This window comes from Melanotaenia boesemani, chromosome 14, assembly GCF_017639745.1.
Source record: "Melanotaenia boesemani isolate fMelBoe1 chromosome 14, fMelBoe1.pri, whole genome shotgun sequence".
Taxonomy (NCBI): Eukaryota; Metazoa; Chordata; class Actinopteri; order Atheriniformes; family Melanotaeniidae; genus Melanotaenia; species Melanotaenia boesemani.
The window spans coordinates 8,113,444-8,131,533 of record NC_055695.1 but is presented as its reverse complement, the minus strand read 5'-3'; the positions used below and the strand labels follow the sequence as shown (position 1 = coordinate 8,131,533).

Genomic DNA, 18,090 nt, shown 5'->3' with positions numbered 1-18,090 from the left:
ATGCTTTCAAATGTGTTTTATTACTGTAAACATCAATCTATCAACCAATTATTGAAAAGGAAGGCAAGAGCAAAGGGACGGTGCAGATGTCCAGATAGCTGAGAAAACACATAAGGCACATTCTTCTTTTAACTGTCACATTAAAGTCCCACAAAAACAACCTTTATGAAACACCCGAGTGAAATCTAATACCAACACAATCTGTTTCAACTAACGCGTAAATACCATATTGCACTTTTAAGTTTCCTCAGATTTCTGTGGGACATTTCCCTGCTCTTAGGTGACGACTTGCATAATTTTCAGAATGTTTGCATAAAGCTGTAAAACTATGACTTCGATATTTTTGGTCTGATTATTATGTTTTTTAAGAAAAACAGAAGCTGATGACTTGGACTTTCTATTAGGATCAAAATTTGTGCAATAAGGTGCTTTTTGGACCAATATCTGGAACATATGACACAGTTCTCTTAAATGATTGATACAATGGTATTGTGACTAACAACCAATACACAAAATAAAAACGGTCCTTTAAGTGTCTTAGGAATTTAAAGTTAGTCGACCCAAAGTGTGCACTTTAACTTGTAAGCACAGCCTGGATGAAATCATGCATCTTGAAACCCCATAGAGATTGTTTCTGGCAACCCTGTGATGGTGCTCGAGGATTTTCTAAACACTTTTTTTTAAATTAAGATTTAGTTGTTTAGTCAGATCCTGCTGTCACTTTAAAACCTGTACAGCGACTGCAGCTATGGGACTCCAGACTTGATGACCTTCAGGTAAACAACTTTCTAAAATGCTCAGTGAAAGAAGGGAAGTGTATTTGATTTAAAACCACATCTTCATGGAGATGACTCTGTTGCCTACTTCTGGATACCCAGGCCGGACCGCATGTACTCATACACCACGTAGCTGATGCTGACCGCCGGTATGACCTTCATGAAATTGGGCAGGATGCCACGGTAAAGTCCAAAGAAGCCCTCCTTTTCCAGAATCTTCTTCACCATGTGATTCATTGGCTGCTGCTCAGAGCCCTCAACAGAAGCTGAGAAGAAAGAGATTAGATGTCAGTGTTATTCAAATAAAGCTTATGCATTTATGGGTTAGGACATAATATTTACTGTCCATTTTTACTATTATCAGTAACTTCAGTAGAAAGAAATCCAGGTATGCTCCTCAGGTCTGACTTGAGAGATACAGTGCCCCCCTAAAAGGCTGCATATCACACAGCTTTCCATTCAACAACTTTAAAGACTCTGCACAAACTTAGATTTTATTCAAAATCTGCAGGCTCCAGTTCAGAGGCAGCTAATGTGTCACTGATGGACTATACTAGAAAAATTTTAAATTTACTTTTATGTCAATAAAAATGTTTGATTTTGTCTTAGAGAAAAAAAAGCCAAGGAACAAAAGAACCTTAAGGAATCAGTTAAGTTTTCCAGCCAGTAAACAGGAGAAACAAACAGAGGTAATAATTATTTGTGTCTTTGATTTCAGCAAATGTTAACTTAATCTTTGCTTTAGTTTATAGTACATCTCTCTTTATTTTCCTTCATACTACACTGTATAACAGACACAGATGTACATTTTAATCTCATTACTTTAAGGTGATTACCCTTCAGATAGTGTGAGAAACATACAGTATAATAAGTTAATAAAATGCACAAAAAGTTACTAAAACTTGCATTAACTCAACTTACAATACTTGCAAAACATCAATGGATAAGCAAAAATATCCCCATAAAGAATATGTCTACATAAGAAGGACTTGTGTTATAAAAAGACATTTTCATATGGTTGTCTTCATGCTAAAAGATCCATCAAGTGGAACAAGCAGTGAATGCAAAAGCTTTCCACTTTGGAACTCAAGTACACCAAAAACAGTCTCTACGTGTATGCTAATGGTCAATTTAATTTAAATATACAAAAACAAAGAAATTAATCCCATGAGCTTTTACAAGCACATAATTAGCTGTGTGTGCTAACAGTCAAGTGGAAGGCTTATATTATCAATGTGCATGTTTCATTTACACAGTGAGTCTCAGCTGTTGTTTTGTTACATCTTGTGTATTTGTGTGTCTACTACAATGCCAGCTAAATTTTTCAAATTAAATATATACACATTTTTGTCTGATTTTATTGTATATCTTGACCCATAACCACATCTCAGATGACTGTTTAGCATTTTTGAAATGCATAAATTTATGCATGTTTGGTTAACTTTTATTACCTAATGAAGTTAATATTTTCATATGAGTAACCCCAAAAATGCTGGGATTTGCATTTAAATGCATTGTGAGTAAAGGGGTTTTGTTCCTGTTACCTTGTGCCTGCATTCGGGTGCGGATCAGAGCCAGGGGGTAACTGGCCAGCTGGCCACAGGTGCTGGAGATGGTACCGCAGCCCAGTAGCACTAGAACACCAGGGTTTGCTGTATCTTTGGCATATTTGGACAACCAGAAGTTCTTCAAACTCTGATTAGACAAGTGTACAGGAATTGTGTTACTGTAGTAGCATCATATTTGACAAAAAAAGAAAGAAAATCAATGTGCTTGTAATATTTAAAGAGGAAAATGGTGTTAAACATAAAAGTCAACTGTCTGTCAAACTATTTAGATGAGTCCAAATGAGCATGATTCATCACCACATACCTCATACACTGCCAGATCAATCCCAGCATACGGGATAATGCCCAGAATATTGGGAATGTAGCCCTTGTAAAATGCTTTTACTCCCTCTTTCTTCAGGATTTTCTTGGCACAGTCAAACATTCCTGAGTACTGTCCAGTTTTTCTCAGAGTTAGTCGTGTTTTCATCACCTGCAGAGACAAAAATGATGAGAAAAACTTTCTACACCAGCTAGCACTTCGTCTAACACTACGTGTTAGCCAGCAGTCAAGGCTTAACAAAAAGAGGTACCAGTTTCACTCAGTTCATCAAAAACAAATCTAATTTTTTACTTTGTCTCTCCATTAAATGAGGCAAATGATCTTTTTAGATTTGAATAAAGATTTACAGCCTCCCTAAGCAGCACATAATATATGTGCTTTGTTCTGAATAAACTCCTGTAATTGCTCTGCACTGAGAGAAATTAAGATACATTTTACTAATAAAAACACATTTGACATTTAGGTCTTTAACACAGGCATTTCAGTGACTTTTGACTTTTCTTTAAACATAAACCTCACTACAAACTTAATATAAACATTTCTTTGATGTTTAAATAATTACTTGTATAAATCCAAACTGTCCTGTTGCAGTTTGTAGTTCCTGCAGCCCTTTATGCAATTTCCACAGGGGTTTTTGTCTTCTTTATAATTCATCTTGATGATTTTACCAACAGTAAACTTGAAGAGGTGCCACAAAAACCAACCATATAAGCTTTTAATGCTTTATAAACTTATGTGCACACCACTGAAATCAATCGGGTTAATCAACTTTCCTATCTCTGATCTTTAGCTGTAGATGGTGACTGAAAGAATAAGATGAAGGATGTGAGCAGTGGAAATGATCCTTTTTTGAAGGCTGCTGCTGCTGCTCACCTTCAGAACAGGATGAGGAACTACTGCATGTCATTCAGCTTAGAGCAGTACTGCAGCTACTATGCATCAGAAGGAGTCAATGAAGGCCATTCAGGTATCTGTCTTGAATGCCTTCATGATGCTTTGCAGGTGAGGTATTTTTGGAATATATCTGAGAGAACTCACAACACACCCACACCATGCTAGAAAGAATAAGTCTCCCAGCCAGGATGGGATGGCACTGTTGTAGAAAGTACAGAAGAGAGGTCTGAGCATTCCTGCTCAGACATCTTTACAACACAGGCCAAATTACCAGCAGGAATTGTATTGGATGGATTCTTAATACATAGATTACTAATATACAATATGATGTTTCTGAGTATTACTTCCATCTGCAGACACCTTCATGTCTCTACACTATTAAGGCAGCATGCCCACTTACCTCCATGGGGTAGATGGCAGTTTGTGCTGTGGCTCCAGCCAGTGATCCAGCCATGAACCTCTCGTGGGTCTGGACCTTACCTGGTTCACTGGACAGCAGCTTCTTATACTGATAACACAGAGACACAAGTATACGACAGCTTGGTAAGCATTTAGAATCACAAAACAGTGACAAAAAAGACAGAACCTGAGCTGTAAAGTGGAATCTATTCACAAGAATAAAAAGTATTTACCTGTTCATAAGCCATGAATTTAATGGCTGTTTCAGGGGCAATCTTCAGGACGTTAATACCATTTCCTCTCCACAGAGATGTCACTCCTCCCTCTTTTAACATTTGCTTAAAACCACCTACTAGGCTGATTTTGTTGCTCTTAGAAGCGTGCACCTGGAAAAAAAAGAGTTCCAGTGTTCAGTAAAGCTCTTCCAAGGAATTTAAGTTACTTGGAAACATTATCAGGCTGAAATGATGTGACAAATCTAAGTTTTTCAAGACCATGTGGACACAGAAATCCAATCATTAATTCCAGTTTTCCCACTTGTGCCACTTCAGTATTTAGTCTTGGATCATATGTATATCAATATATGATTATGTGACATAAAGGAATATGCCACATTGAGGTGGCAGGTAAATACAGTACACTGAATCCAAAACTCATTTAAAAGAATATGACAACACAAACACCATCACTCTCATATTAATCCTAGAACCAGTTAACACATGATTACAGTTCTCATTCAAGAAAAACAAGCAGAAGCATTATAACAGACATCTAAAAGTGAAGATAAACAGAAAAATAAATGTTGACCCACCTGCATGAAGACCTTCATCCGGTCCAGTGGGGCAGTTCCTGTGCGAGACACGGCGCCCGCCATGGCGCCTGCGGTCAGCTGCTTCCACCACACACCAGTTGTCTTCTCCTCCTCAGTGAACTCATCGGGAATGGTGAGGCTGTCACCAATATCCAGAACCTAGAAGCAATACGGTGCAATTGGGGCACAGTGAAAGACATTTATTAAATATAAACTGTGTGAATATTGAGTTTTTAAATATCAGAAGAGTACCTAAAACCAAACACATTCTTCAAATCAATAATTAGAATAAAATGCAACCTTTATAAGCTGATATATACTAATCCAATGACTAATACACTAAGCCAGATATGAAGGGGTTGCTCTACAAATGCCACCTAACAAATCTTTAAATTATATTAAGCTCTTTTATTTCCCCTTTTTCTTCCATCACGTATAACTGGTAAAGACTTTAATTGACTTTATTAAACAGCTTAAATCAGAAACACAGCTTCACTTTGAACTTAATGCTGAGCAGGACAGGACACACAGCATCTTCTTATCCAAAACCTTACATAACTACAGCTACACACCGTAAGATCAATTACATCACTGCACGGAACCACTGATGTAGTTTTAAAATCCCAAATGATGCCTTTTTCCTTATAAATGTCACAATTCGTGACACAATTTGATTTAAACTGTTTAGTCTACAGATCATACACAGATCATACATGTATTCAAATCCTCTTTTTAAATAATGATCCATGCTTAATAACATATTAATAATATTTAGCATGATATATGCTAACTGATGGCATCCTCTCAGATGTAACATTTATCGTTAGCCTTAAAGAATGATTTTAGCCAAACTGTACTATCTGCAGAACTCTACTCTCCTAACATTGCTGATTCACGTGTATCATTGCCTTTAAAACCTTAAAATATTACTTAAATCATTGTGGTATGAGGCTAACTATATCATTTTATTTTGTTTGCCAATCTATTCATCAGTTCTTGTATAAGAACCTACCATATCCACCTCCACCTCATAGATTCCCCCATCATCTTCAAAATCGATGAAAAACCAGTTCACCGGTTGCTGCTGCTGCTGAGGCTGCAGCAGAGCCATGGCCATCGCACGCCTTGAATCAAACTACCGCGCAATACAGTCCCCGCCGGCTGCAATCCTAAACTCCACTTCAGACCAGGATCCTTCACACGATTCTAATAAAGAGACACCGTTGGTCTTCAAAACTAAACGCTTTATCTAACGTAGCCAACAACCCACAGCTTGTATACTGGCAGAAATGGGAAGCTGCCATAGAAAGTACCAACAACTGCTTCAACCTCACTGATGACTCATCTCAGCTCCCCGTTCTTTCCCTGAACTGGTCAAGACTCACTTCCTTTCACCTCATCCCATCCAAATCCCATTGATGAGCTAATCTGCACGCAGGTCAGGCTGAAATTAGCTCATCTAAGCTGAGTTTAGGAACCAGGAGTTAATTTATCTCCTGAGGCTGAGTCTGAGAACAGAGACAACGCATGTCAGAGATTAGCTATTCATTACAAGAGGCTTTTTTTTTTCCTTTTCAAGAATGCAAATATACAGCTATATAACAAAGAAGAGGGACTTGAGATATAAAGCCAGAGGAATATACAAATTCTCAAATTTCTACATCTGGATGCAATAAATTACATTCTGTTGTGATATTTGCTGAAGCACGGTGAAAAAGTCACTTTTTTTTGCAACGTCAACCCTTTTGTTCCTCCTTTAACAGAAGAGTTGAACCGATTCAGTAATGAAAAACACCTCAGTCTCCTCCTCTCTCCCACCTTTTATTCTTCTCTTTCTCTCGTCTCTTCAGGAAATGAATGAATCTAATCTGTTGATGTAAAGTAGCTGATCCGCTGCCAAAGCTCTCAACCAAATCCAGCATCAGCTGACAGCCGTCATTCATGAGTTTCTCCTTGCAATGACGAGACAGGATGGACCTTGAACTCCTTTACCTTCAAATCCCTTTCATTGTTACTAAAACTAAGCTTTTAGGTGGTCATTTATGTTTATGTGTCTAAGCATCCTCAATGCATTTACTTTTCTGTGCATCTCTGCAGCTTTGTTTGTAGCTAGAATGATCTTAAATATTCAGAGTCAAGTTATTTTGGCTGAATATTGGTAGAAGACACGATTTTAAAGTAATCTATCACAAAAGTCTCAGAGTTTAGACACACACACATAGACATGAGCGCGTGTCCTCGTCTTACCGTGCTGTGCTTCCAGTAGCGGATAATCTCCTGCAGGTTGGTGGCTGGGTTAAACAAGAAATGTTCCCTCCATTCATTCCAGTCCAAAGACATGGTGCCATCCACGTCGATACTGTAGCAAAAAAAGACATTTTTAGTTCAATCATGAATTTCTATTGAAGTATCCTGAAAGATTAATTAGTTCGTCCTTAGTTCCTTTCTTTATGCATGCACACAATATTCTCTTTAAATATTTAAAGTAATTTTCAAAGTATGCAATTCCTTCTAAATATTTTGTCCATTTCACCTTTTTGTGACTTTCTATTATTATGTGAAGAATAATGATTCTTGTAATGGGAACATTTCATTATTAAATACCAATAATCAGATCAAAAAGGTTTTATTGATCTGTACATGTTTGGAGCGGTCAGCTTGTTTTCTGTGTGTCTCTCTGACAGCAAGACGCTTTAGATTCCAAAAAGAGCCGATGATATTATCCTGAGCCTTTAAAGTGGATATCTTTATGTCTTTTTTCATGTGGAAAGACAGAAGCAGGAAGCAGAAGTAGTTGTTTGGATTATTCTACAATGCCCACAGTCAAAAATGAGCTTGTTTACCATAAAACTTCTGTATATCCTTTTAAATGTATACTAAATCAAGCAGAATTCTATGTTTTTAATCACTGATACAGTTCTAGTTAATTTTTTTTTTTTATTTACAAACAGCATTGAAAACTTTTTATTCTTGAACCGTTAACATCTGAATTTATTTATAATTATAAAAATGGTGGGGGAAAGTAACAAGAAAAAGAATAGAATAAAATAAAATTAAATAATTAAATAACAATTAATAAATAAAGATAAATAATACCAAAATAAACATGAATAAAAAGCAAGTTAGTGTGTGGTTATCAAAATGGCATGAATGTAGTGGTAAACACATCATTAACATTGTGAGATTACCACGATATAATCCAACCTATGAAAAAAATCCCCAACCAAAATGAATCCTGCACGTTCATGTGTGTCTGCTGTCCCAGAGACCTCAGCTTTTTATCACATCCCGCCCCTCCTTCCGCCAGTTATCACTTACGCACACTGGTCTCCACCTAGAACTTGTGGTACATAGAACTGCTTACTTTTACTTTTGGTTCAAGTTCTTGTTCATTTTGTAACAAAAGAAAAAAACTGGGTCCGGTAATTTTTCGAAGGCTGACACATAAACAAGGGAGGAGTTTTATTTAAACAGAACAGTGTTTGCAGGTGGGAGGAGGTATCACTTTAATCCAACCATAACCTGTCAGAAGATCTATTTTGTCATTAATGATTGACAAGATATGTCACATGCAAAAACAAATTAGAAAAATAAATGAATAAGAAAAAACAGCAGTCATCAAGGTGGGTATGTATGGAGCACGTGCCACTGGGTCTGTACTGGCGGATGTGCCGTTTGACTGGTTTATGAACTCTGCTGGCTGTACAAGGGTCACAAGCAGCTACTGGCTGCACCCTGATGAGTAGTGCAACTGAATGAAGATATTTTTAACGCTGTGGCTGCAGTACATGACTGAAATACCTTTGAAGGATTTTCTCTGCATCCTCTTTGCTGATGTTCAGTCCCAGATCAGAAAATGACTGCTTTATCTCCATGATGTCGATTTGACCTGTTAAAACAAAAACAAAAGGCTCATCACTTGAATACTTATAATAAAATAGATAATACAATTTCCATGCATTTCTTGAGTAAATGTGAAATCACTATGCTGCTCTGTACCATCATTGTTTTTGTCCAAGCTCTTGAAGGTTAGCAGCAACTTCTTCTCGTGTTCCTTCAAGTAATTAGAGAACTCACTGAAGTCCAGTCCATCATCGTGGTCGTCGTCCCCAGAGGAAACAATTTTCTTTAAAAACAACAACAGAATATTAATCCAGTTTTTTTTTATGCTGCATGGTCTAATGTGTTTGCTGCATCCTCACTGTGATGGGAGAGGTTTAAGCTCCGCCATGTCCTCACCTCAAGCAGCAGTGTCTTCACTGCACCAGTTGGTGGCAGGATAATGAAGTCATGCTTATTACATGTATCTGAACTCATTTCTGTGCACATCCTTACATTTGACCTAATTATACTGTCATTTCCATGCAGACTTTATTAACTTTCCTTTGATTTTAAGCCCTTTTTTTCTACTTTTTATTCTTTTGTGAAGAGTCACATGATTATAGATGATTCATTTGTGGAGGAACTGTCTGAAACCAATTTCAGAAATTCAATTAAACTGCAAGGCTCAATTAATATAGATTAATTAGAGTCTAAAGAGTTGCATTCTGAGACTCAAAAGCAGCAACTGAGCACATTTATTAGATGTTATATCATTCTTGTTTTACAGCACTTGGTCACGCAGATCAGCAACGTCCCACTTTATCTCCTGACTGCGACCATTAAAGCCACCAGCCTCACTAATGAGCATGAGGAACCGACCTTATTTGATCAGCAAAGGTGAACTCTTCCACTGTGAGTCAGAGCCCACAATAAAGCTCTCCAGCAGCTTTGACTTTGAGACTGTTTCAGAAACTTTTGAATACCTTTTTATTTCCCCTCCACACCTTGACCAGCCTAAACACGTTGTAGTTACAGCTTAAGGGCAGTCTGGAAGACATGAAGCTGCTTCTAACTGCACACTGAGGGGAGAAGTTTTAGACTAAATATGACTAATCTCAACCCTTTCAGAAGATGTTACATCACAAGATGGTGATCTATGGTCACTATGGTGTCCTCAGTGTTTGAGAGTACAGGGGCTGGTGGGGCCCAGGGTCATGACCAATTTCATCAGCCACCCCAGTTCTGACTTGTAGCTCGTCGTTTATCAACATGGGAACTAGAGCAGATGCCTGTCTTCTTGCTTTTATTACTGCCTATTGTATTTGCAACTTGCTTTTATAATTGTCAGTTTTCCATATTTATTGTTTCTATTAGTTTTATTTCAAATGTTTTCTTGTTGCATCTTATAATGTACTTGTATGCTTGCAAAATAAAAACATATCAAAAACTATAACTGAAGCTATTAGAAATGATGCAAAAATAAAGATGTAAACAGGGTTTTATGACACTGGAGAGAGCTCAAACCAAATATTTTAGAGTTTCCAGATACCTGAGAATCTCCGCATTTCATATTCTAACCAAAGTTAAGAATAATCTTCCTGAATATTGAAGTTAGTGCTATCACCAACATCTGTCTTGGCTTAGCCACACTATTAAAAGACTTGATCTCATCTCAGGGGTCTATAATTAAACACTATTTGAGGGTTTGTGCTGTGGAACTGCTGCCTTTTCATCGCTCAAGAGATACTAAGAGTCTTTTTACTTTTGGGGTTTGTTATAAAAGCCATTTGTGTTCTGTTTGTAGTATATGTTGCTTTACCTGAGCTGCCTCTTTCTCGGTTTTGATACCCATAGCAGCCAGGCCTGCCTTCAGCTCGGAAACATCCACTTTTCCATCTTTGTTGGTGTCCAGCTTGACGAACAGCTCCTCGTACGTTTTCGACACATCTTCTGCGCAGTGACAGTCCGTAAAAAACAGCTTCCTCATGGCTGGATACATTATTAAAGTAAAAACAGAAACGGAGGAGGCCTGCAGAGCTCCACACAGATACACAAATTGGGCAATTACAGAGCTGTGGAAACAAACCGACTCCAGAGGTTGGCGCTTCTGTTTTATTTTGGGGGAGGATTCTTGATTTTTAGTTCGAGAGTTCCGTGTAATTGCAGCGAGATTCCCAGAAAATCTTCATGAGTTGGTGGAGGGTAAAATCCAGACGGTATACAGATTTACAGAAAGCCAAAGAAGTTACAAAAACCGTGCTTGCTTGAGGTAGGCTGGCAGCCTCATGCAAAAGGGTGGAGAAACTGCTCAGTCCGCCTGAGAAGACCTCCTTCTTTTACTGCTGGCATACACACAGCGACACACCCTTCCACTACAACACACACCGCTGTGCATCATGGCCAGTATTTCCTGGCGGTGCGGAAAATAGCCATTTTACCCCCTTACCACAAGTAACCCCCTTTGTCCTGCTTAGCCTAATTAAGTGTTCGTGCTTGTTGAAACTCCATGGATCGTTGTGGTTTAGATGGTGGAACACCACCACATGAACACACATACCTGTTTAATTGGTCTTTGTGCATAATATATGTGCATTCTGCCCCATAGTAGGAAGTAAATATGAGTAATCTGTTTTTAGATCAGTGAGTCATATTCAAAGGAATCCGATCCGCCTCCATCGAAATTTATCCCCAGAACTGCAACCGTGTAGAGATAAATGTGTCTAAATAACTGCATAAACTGTAAATAAATAAATAAACGAATAAACAAAAAAATAAAAAAACCTTGAGAACATCCCATGATTAAAAAAAGTAGGTTGTGTATTACAAATCAAACGTTAAAAAGCCTTTCGTGTACCAAATGATCAAGAAACTTAATAATAATAATAATGATAATAATAATAATCTCAATATTCAAATTATCTTTCGAAGATCTTATATTTCTCATAAAAACAGAGAAGTTTTTCGCTTGGGGAATATTATTCGGATAATCAGAGCTTTTTTTCCCCAGTAAATTATTGTAGATTTGGGCTAAAAAAGTTTCAGACAGATAGCATAGTAAAACAATATTATAAGGCAGTAGCTAAATTAAACCACAAGGTGGAGACATTTAGCTTGGGGAATATTATTCGGATAATCAGAGCTTTTTTCCCAGTAAATTATTGCAGATTTGGGATAAAAAAAAGTTTCAGACAGATTTCACAGTAAAACAATATTATAATGCAGTAGCTAAATTAAACCACAAGGTGGAGACATTTAGCAGCACATATCGGTGGTCTGATGGTGGTACTGTTTCCTAACAGACCGCCAGGGGGCGATCTAGAGAGAAGGCGGGCTTTTAAAGCTCATCCTACTTTCGAGTTGCGATCACTGCGGGACTTTTTGAGCAGCAATTACTTCACCATTAAAGCGGAAATGCCTAACAATAAATATTTTAAACGAATTCTAAAAATGACTGACATGACACTCTTTGCCTGAAAACGTAAAGAAGAAATCCCTGACAGTACTTAAACGGCAATATAAGCAATATAAGCAATATAACATAAAATGGTGTTACTAAATAGTTAATTATGCCTTTGTAATATTTTTTTGTCAATCTGAAAACTTATATATTGATAAAAAGAACAGTTCATATAAATGTTTAAACGTGTCTAAATTGATCTATAATAATCTATAATCTTATTTTCTTTAATAAATAAAACAAAAACAACATCTTGTCAAAGGTGGTCAAACTTCCTCTGCTGAAAATTGATTGGTTGGTTAGAATAGATTTTACTGTTACATCCGTTTTCCTGACATGTATTTAGATAAAACCTGTTTTCTCTCCAGATTTCTTCAGATTAGCATTGAGTGATAAGGACAATTACATGGGTCTTATTTGTTTTAATCAAGCCTCGTATATTTATTATTAAAAATCCACTGAATCAAGGAGGTAAAATTCTGTTATCTTCAATGAGATGCAAGTCTAGAACATTTTTATGGAGCCAGGCAAGGGCACTGACTAGAAAAAGAATGGCACATATAAATGGCAACTTAAAGAAAAAAAATCTAGGTTTTAGAAAATAACTGAATAACGAATTATTACAAATAAACAGGTGATGCATGTTTGCCTTTAATCACTACTGCACAGACATATTTCTTTGACGAGAAAACGTGCTTTGCGTCTTCAGCATTATTGGACAGTTGATTTTGTGATGTCAAGTAAATAGTTTGGACCGACAAATATAATTACTAAGTAAGCAGCTGAAAAGATTGTGTTGAATGGTTGCTGCATTATGGTAATGTTAATGTAGAAAAATACAAAAATACCTTACATGCTGCATTCACTGGTACTCGGGCATCTGAAATTTATCTAGGTTAAGGGTTAGTTTACGCTCCATCTTTGTTAGAATTTGGTCGTCTATACTTATGAGAATGCGAGATTAATGTAAGCAATTGTGAAGTGAATGTATGAGCATATGAGTATTGCTTTAATGCAGAGTTACAGTTATCATTTAATCTGTTGCAGCGCAAATCTTTACATTCAGAAACACGTACATGTCAACATGTGCTTTTATTTTGGCAGCACGGACAGGAAGTAGTTGTGTTTTGTATTTCGGTTAGTTTTGTTCAAGACGGTCTGTTGTCATCCGGAGCTTCGCCATCCTCCCACAGCTCTACACTGAATCTGAAGCATAACACAATGGGGCTGTAATGTCAACTGCGCCGGAGATCAGAGCATCTTCTGAAGAGCACTGAGACTGTGTATGGATCTTATGATGATGAAAAAGAAGAAATTCAAATTCAGGGTTGATTTTGAGCTGGACGAATTGTCGTCGGTCCCCTTCGTCAACGGTGTCCTCTTTTGTAAAATCAGGCTGCTGGACGGCGGGTTCTCCGAGGAGTCCTCTCGGTAAGGATGTTTAGCTTCAGTGCTGCAAGAAGACGCGACCTGTGGTCTTCAGTCCGCAAGTTTAACTACCTTTGTAGTTTTCACTTGTTTAAAAATGTGAATTCCTGAGTAGCGGGAAAGCGATACGACAGACGTTAAAAACAAGCTAAATTTGTCAATTGTAATATTAGTGTTATGCTAACCTTTGTTTTCACCAGGCAAGTAGGTTCTCATTTCAGATCTGTCGTTCTTTGTTTAATTACTGAGGTAAACTAAATCTAGTTACATTAATTAGTTGGGATTTGCACTGAAGGCATTGTGTCTTTTGAAACTAGCTTTTTGCTTCTTAACAGCCACAAAGCGAAATGACTCCTTTCGCTTTGGGATGCTTTGTTAGTAACAGGATTGTTTATGAGCCCTGTTTGGTCATAGCTATAACCTAAGTAGTTTGGAGGTGTTGTCATTGACTTGCATTAAAGAACAGTGCACAATGTAAACCCCATTTCTTTTACAGTAGCTGAAGTCTAAATTTCAGATACATCTCTGAGCATTACTTGAAACCAAGTACTGCAACCCCATTAGGACCCTCTTCCACTAATTCACTTGATATTAAAATTATTATATAAAAATATTTTATCCGTGATGTGTATTAAATCCACATATTTATACCTATAATACCATAATACTCACCTGCTTCATGATTTTATGAGCTCATCATTTGTTCACCAAACAGCACCATAATACACTACCTCGCCAAACCAGTTGGCATTGTTTTGATAAACTTCTGCACTGTCACAATATTTATTTCCACCCAGTGTGACATTTGATTTTACTCAAAGTAAATTGTTAAAATGGTCTCTATGACCATATAGTATCCTCATAATATTAAGGGCTACAGAGAAATAGTTGTAAAGGCTGAGCTCTGTAAATATTCCTCAAAGATTTTTATTATTTTATTTTCATGAGGAATAGAGTCACAAATTGGTTAAGAAAGCATAGAAACAAAGAGAAATGGCCATCATAGTTACCGTATACCCGGGTTGTTAACCACATATTACATATTTGTGATACATGTCAAATTCCAGCAGTGACTGCACATGAGTTATGTCATGCTTTTATTTCGCATCAGTGGGAGAATAAAAAAAAATGTATATGTATGCACAGATACAGATTCAAATAAACACACTTAATAAGGCCATAGCACACTAAAGACACTAAACAGGTTTCAAAGCTCTGCATGAGGGAAACTCAAGCTCAAATTCAGTGGCAAAATATTGTCCATGTCAACATTATGCAAAAGTGGTTGTTATAAGTAGCTGAAAGATGAAATTCCAGTTGTTGGTGATGAGAGGAAATGACCTATACCCATTATTCAGTGTGACCCTGCAGTATGATTCATGTTTGTTGTTATTTATGATGAGTTGACACAAACAAAGTCTCCTCCTCTATTGCCACTTTTAGCTGTTACTTGTCAATTAGACCGGTTTGTAACACAACACAAAAGGAGAGCATCGTTTGGAGTGAGGCTGTAGATGGATTCATCCTGATTAGATCTGCTCCACAGAAAGTGGTTCCTGTAAAGGTATAAATGACTAAATCAGAAAGACTGCGCTGGACAGTTTGAACACAGATGTTTCTGAAGTTGCTGCAACGTGATTATTTTATTGTAGCTGCATTGGTTTTTATTTCATCTCAACAGCCACTTCAGCTAAAATAAATAATGATGGTAAAAGGTTTTTAACTCCCGTAATCTAGATTATAAAATTAAGGCTCTAACTAAATTCAGCAAACTTAGGCCTGGAAGGGTTTTACATCTCGGCTGTTTCTTTTTTCATCACTTCTTGTGTTTACTTTTAATCTTATCTTTAGTGTAAAGGAAGTTAAGCGTCATTGCTAAGTGAGTGAGCGTGTCTTTTCCTGTCTTGTAGTTTGTCAACAGTTCTGTACCAGTTTCTGACTTAAGCAAGGTTTGTCTTTTATATTAATTTTTTTTTTTTTATTTATGTTGTTAAGCTTATTGAGACTTTTTATATCCAGGTCTGTAGTGTGGCTCCACCTCAAATCCATAGTAAAAAAAAAGAGTTTATTTATTTAGTTTTATTTATTTATTGCAGTGTTTTTTAGTGAACATATTTAAGTTTGCTTGTGGCTGCTTTTAAATGGAGAGCAGCCATAGTTTAACTAGATATCTGAACCATGGAGAGAGATGAGTAAGATTGCCTCTGCTTGTGCTTAAAACCAGACTTACTCATACTGGTTAATATTATTTTGCAGCACTGATAAGTGCCGTGAGCCACAGCGTATGAATTCAAGCCAGAATTCCCGAAGCACACAGTGTCCAGCTGGCTGGGAGTTCCCTCCCTGACTCTGGGAGCCCTTGTAAAACATTAGTCACGCATCTGCTGCTTTGTAAGGCAGAGATGCTGTTCACAAGCCTGTATTTTTAGTCAGTCTTAAAGCTTTTGACAACCTGTAAATCATTTATGTCTTACATCCTTCTTTACTTGTTGCATCATTTTCATTTTTTATATCTCATTTGAACCGAACACCCTCAGCTCTATTTGTCTTTAAATCCTGCAAAGTGGCACAAATTGTATGGCGTGCAGGCTGTATAAACAGATGGGAGATGGTTAGGTGAGTGGGAGAGGAGAGGACGCCAGTAAAAGAGGGGCCATCTGTGGTATCGTAATTCTGCCCACGCACACAGTCTTTCTCTTTCACTTCTTCCTCATCCTTTTACCGAAAACCAACTACAACTCACTTTCAGTCAAACCTCAAGATGGAGAAGGATGTGGTTTTTTTTCTCTCTTTTTTTTTTTTTTTTTCTTGTGCCCTCACACCAATACATAGCACACCTGGCATTGTCACCTATGAATTCATCAGCCGGAACAATCAATAAGAGAAAACAGAACAGTAATTAATTAATAGTTTATAAAGCAACTAGACAAATCTGAGGATAATCACATAAGCTTGTATTGGCAGCTGGAATCGGTGCCTTTAAGCAGGGAAGAGGTGTTGAAAATGTTGATTTTATTGTCATGCAGCTAAGTGGCTTATTTGTTATATAATAGTCACAGTGAAATGCATCAATGAAATTCTCCCAACAGTAAATCAATTCAGGGCTGAAAAAACAGGTTATGATGGGAAATCAATCATTTTTCTTGAAAAAAATCAAACAAATACAAACGGATCTTTTCTTGACGGTTTATGTAGTTGAATGAATTTGATTTTTAACTGATTAAAATGTCATGATGCTACAGCCATTATGGTTTGTTTAGGTAAGAAATACAAAACTATTGTATGAAAAATTGATAACTTGCTTTTAATAATATTAACATGATTTCAAATCCTTTAAACAATCTGATAATGAACACTGCTACAGCCTTTTTTGTGTGTCAGTTTTGTAATAAACATTACTTTTCTCTTGGTATCACATTAACACCAAACGGTTTATCATGAGGCTAGCATTGTTAGTGGAGTTAGTGCCCCAATTTCTTACAGTGTTGTCTGAAGTTCTGTTAGTGTTCACTTGTGATTTGGCCTTTAAGACTCCAGCATGAAGCCTGTGGACAAAGACAAATGCTATCTGACCTTACATGGTGCTTAAAGGTGGTCTGATTCTTGGTCATTTCCTCTCACAGGGAGTCAGTGCAGGCCAACTGTGTGCGATGGAAGAAGCAATTTTCTTTCCCCTGCAAGATGAGTGCAAATGCAGGAACGGGCGTGCTGGACCCCTGTGTGTGTCGTGTGTCCGTTAGAAAGGTACAGTATGTTGCTACAGAAAATCCATCATGATTGTTTTCTGCACTAAAATATCAGGTGGTAGTCTTAAGTGTTTAGAAAAAATAAATGGATCAAAGAGAAGTGCCTCAGTTTTGGTCATAAAATGTGTCATTTAATTATTTGATGCAACATTTTTATAAAAAAGTTCTTTTTATTAGATCTATTTAGTTTATCCTTACTTTTTGAAGCCTAGTTCTAACATGATCTTTAACTTTGGCTTAGATAACTTTGTGTTTTATAACATTTTGAACACTATAATTGAATGTTTACTTCTTTTCTTTAGGAGCTTAAGGGTGGAAAGGCATATGCAAAGGTAATTCTACACATGCTTACGTTCTCTCACCCAGATACCCCAAAACAACCTGGAAATTCCCTTGTTTTACAGTAATCAGCCATCTTGATGGCATCAACTTTGTGAGCCTGCAGCTAACAGATGGCTCTTAATGCCTGTAGGTTGTCATTATGTCATCCATTTGTGCCTACACTGATTAAAAGATATTTTTTTTAACACCAAGTACACTATATGTTTTTTTTTTACACCGTTTTCACATGATTACGGGATAATTCGTCTCAAGAAAACAACTTTGTTTTCTCAAGATAAGATAAATTATGCAGTTTTCACGAGGAAACGGTCTGTGTTGTCTCGTAATCTCAATATAACAATTGAGGATACTAGTCGAGCATGGCTGCTCCCGGCTTCCGTAACACTGCTTGTATGCATTTTATACTATTTTACATTTCTATCTTTCTTTAGGTTTACCAACTTGTCAGAAGAAAAACTAGCTAAATGTTTTCTTCATATTATTTATTGGACTGTCTAGAATTCCCCTCATGTCCCTGCTTGCTGT

At 37.1% G+C, this 18,090-nt stretch overlaps 2 protein-coding genes across 2 annotated transcripts in view; one reads left to right on the top strand and one right to left on the bottom strand.

The window, feature by feature from the left end:
- Nucleotides 1-4: 4 nt before the first annotated feature.
- Nucleotides 5-10,955, bottom strand: LOC121652468 (calcium-binding mitochondrial carrier protein SCaMC-1-like). The gene is made up of 10 exons (XM_042005220.1): nucleotides 10,412-10,955; nucleotides 8,770-8,896; nucleotides 8,572-8,659; nucleotides 7,018-7,129; nucleotides 4,771-4,929; nucleotides 4,193-4,345; nucleotides 3,961-4,068; nucleotides 2,649-2,816; nucleotides 2,321-2,471; nucleotides 5-1,042 (listed from the first exon to the last, which is right to left on the bottom strand). Exons 1-10 carry the CDS (start codon nucleotides 10,589-10,591, stop codon nucleotides 861-863), a joined length of 1,428 nt encoding a protein of 475 aa, XP_041861154.1. The 5' UTR covers nucleotides 10,592-10,955; the 3' UTR covers nucleotides 5-860.
- A 2,257-nt stretch (nucleotides 10,956-13,212) lies between these two features.
- Nucleotides 13,213-18,090, top strand: part of fam102bb (family with sequence similarity 102 member Bb) — an 18,706-nt gene continuing 13,828 nt past the window's right edge. Inside the window, exons 1-3 of the mRNA XM_042005224.1 lie at nucleotides 13,213-13,480; nucleotides 17,101-17,221; nucleotides 17,526-17,555. Coding sequence (XP_041861158.1) covers nucleotides 13,335-13,480; nucleotides 17,101-17,221; nucleotides 17,526-17,555 — 297 coding nt within the window. The 5' untranslated portion in view covers nucleotides 13,213-13,334. The remainder of the gene's footprint in view (nucleotides 13,481-17,100; nucleotides 17,222-17,525; nucleotides 17,556-18,090) is intronic.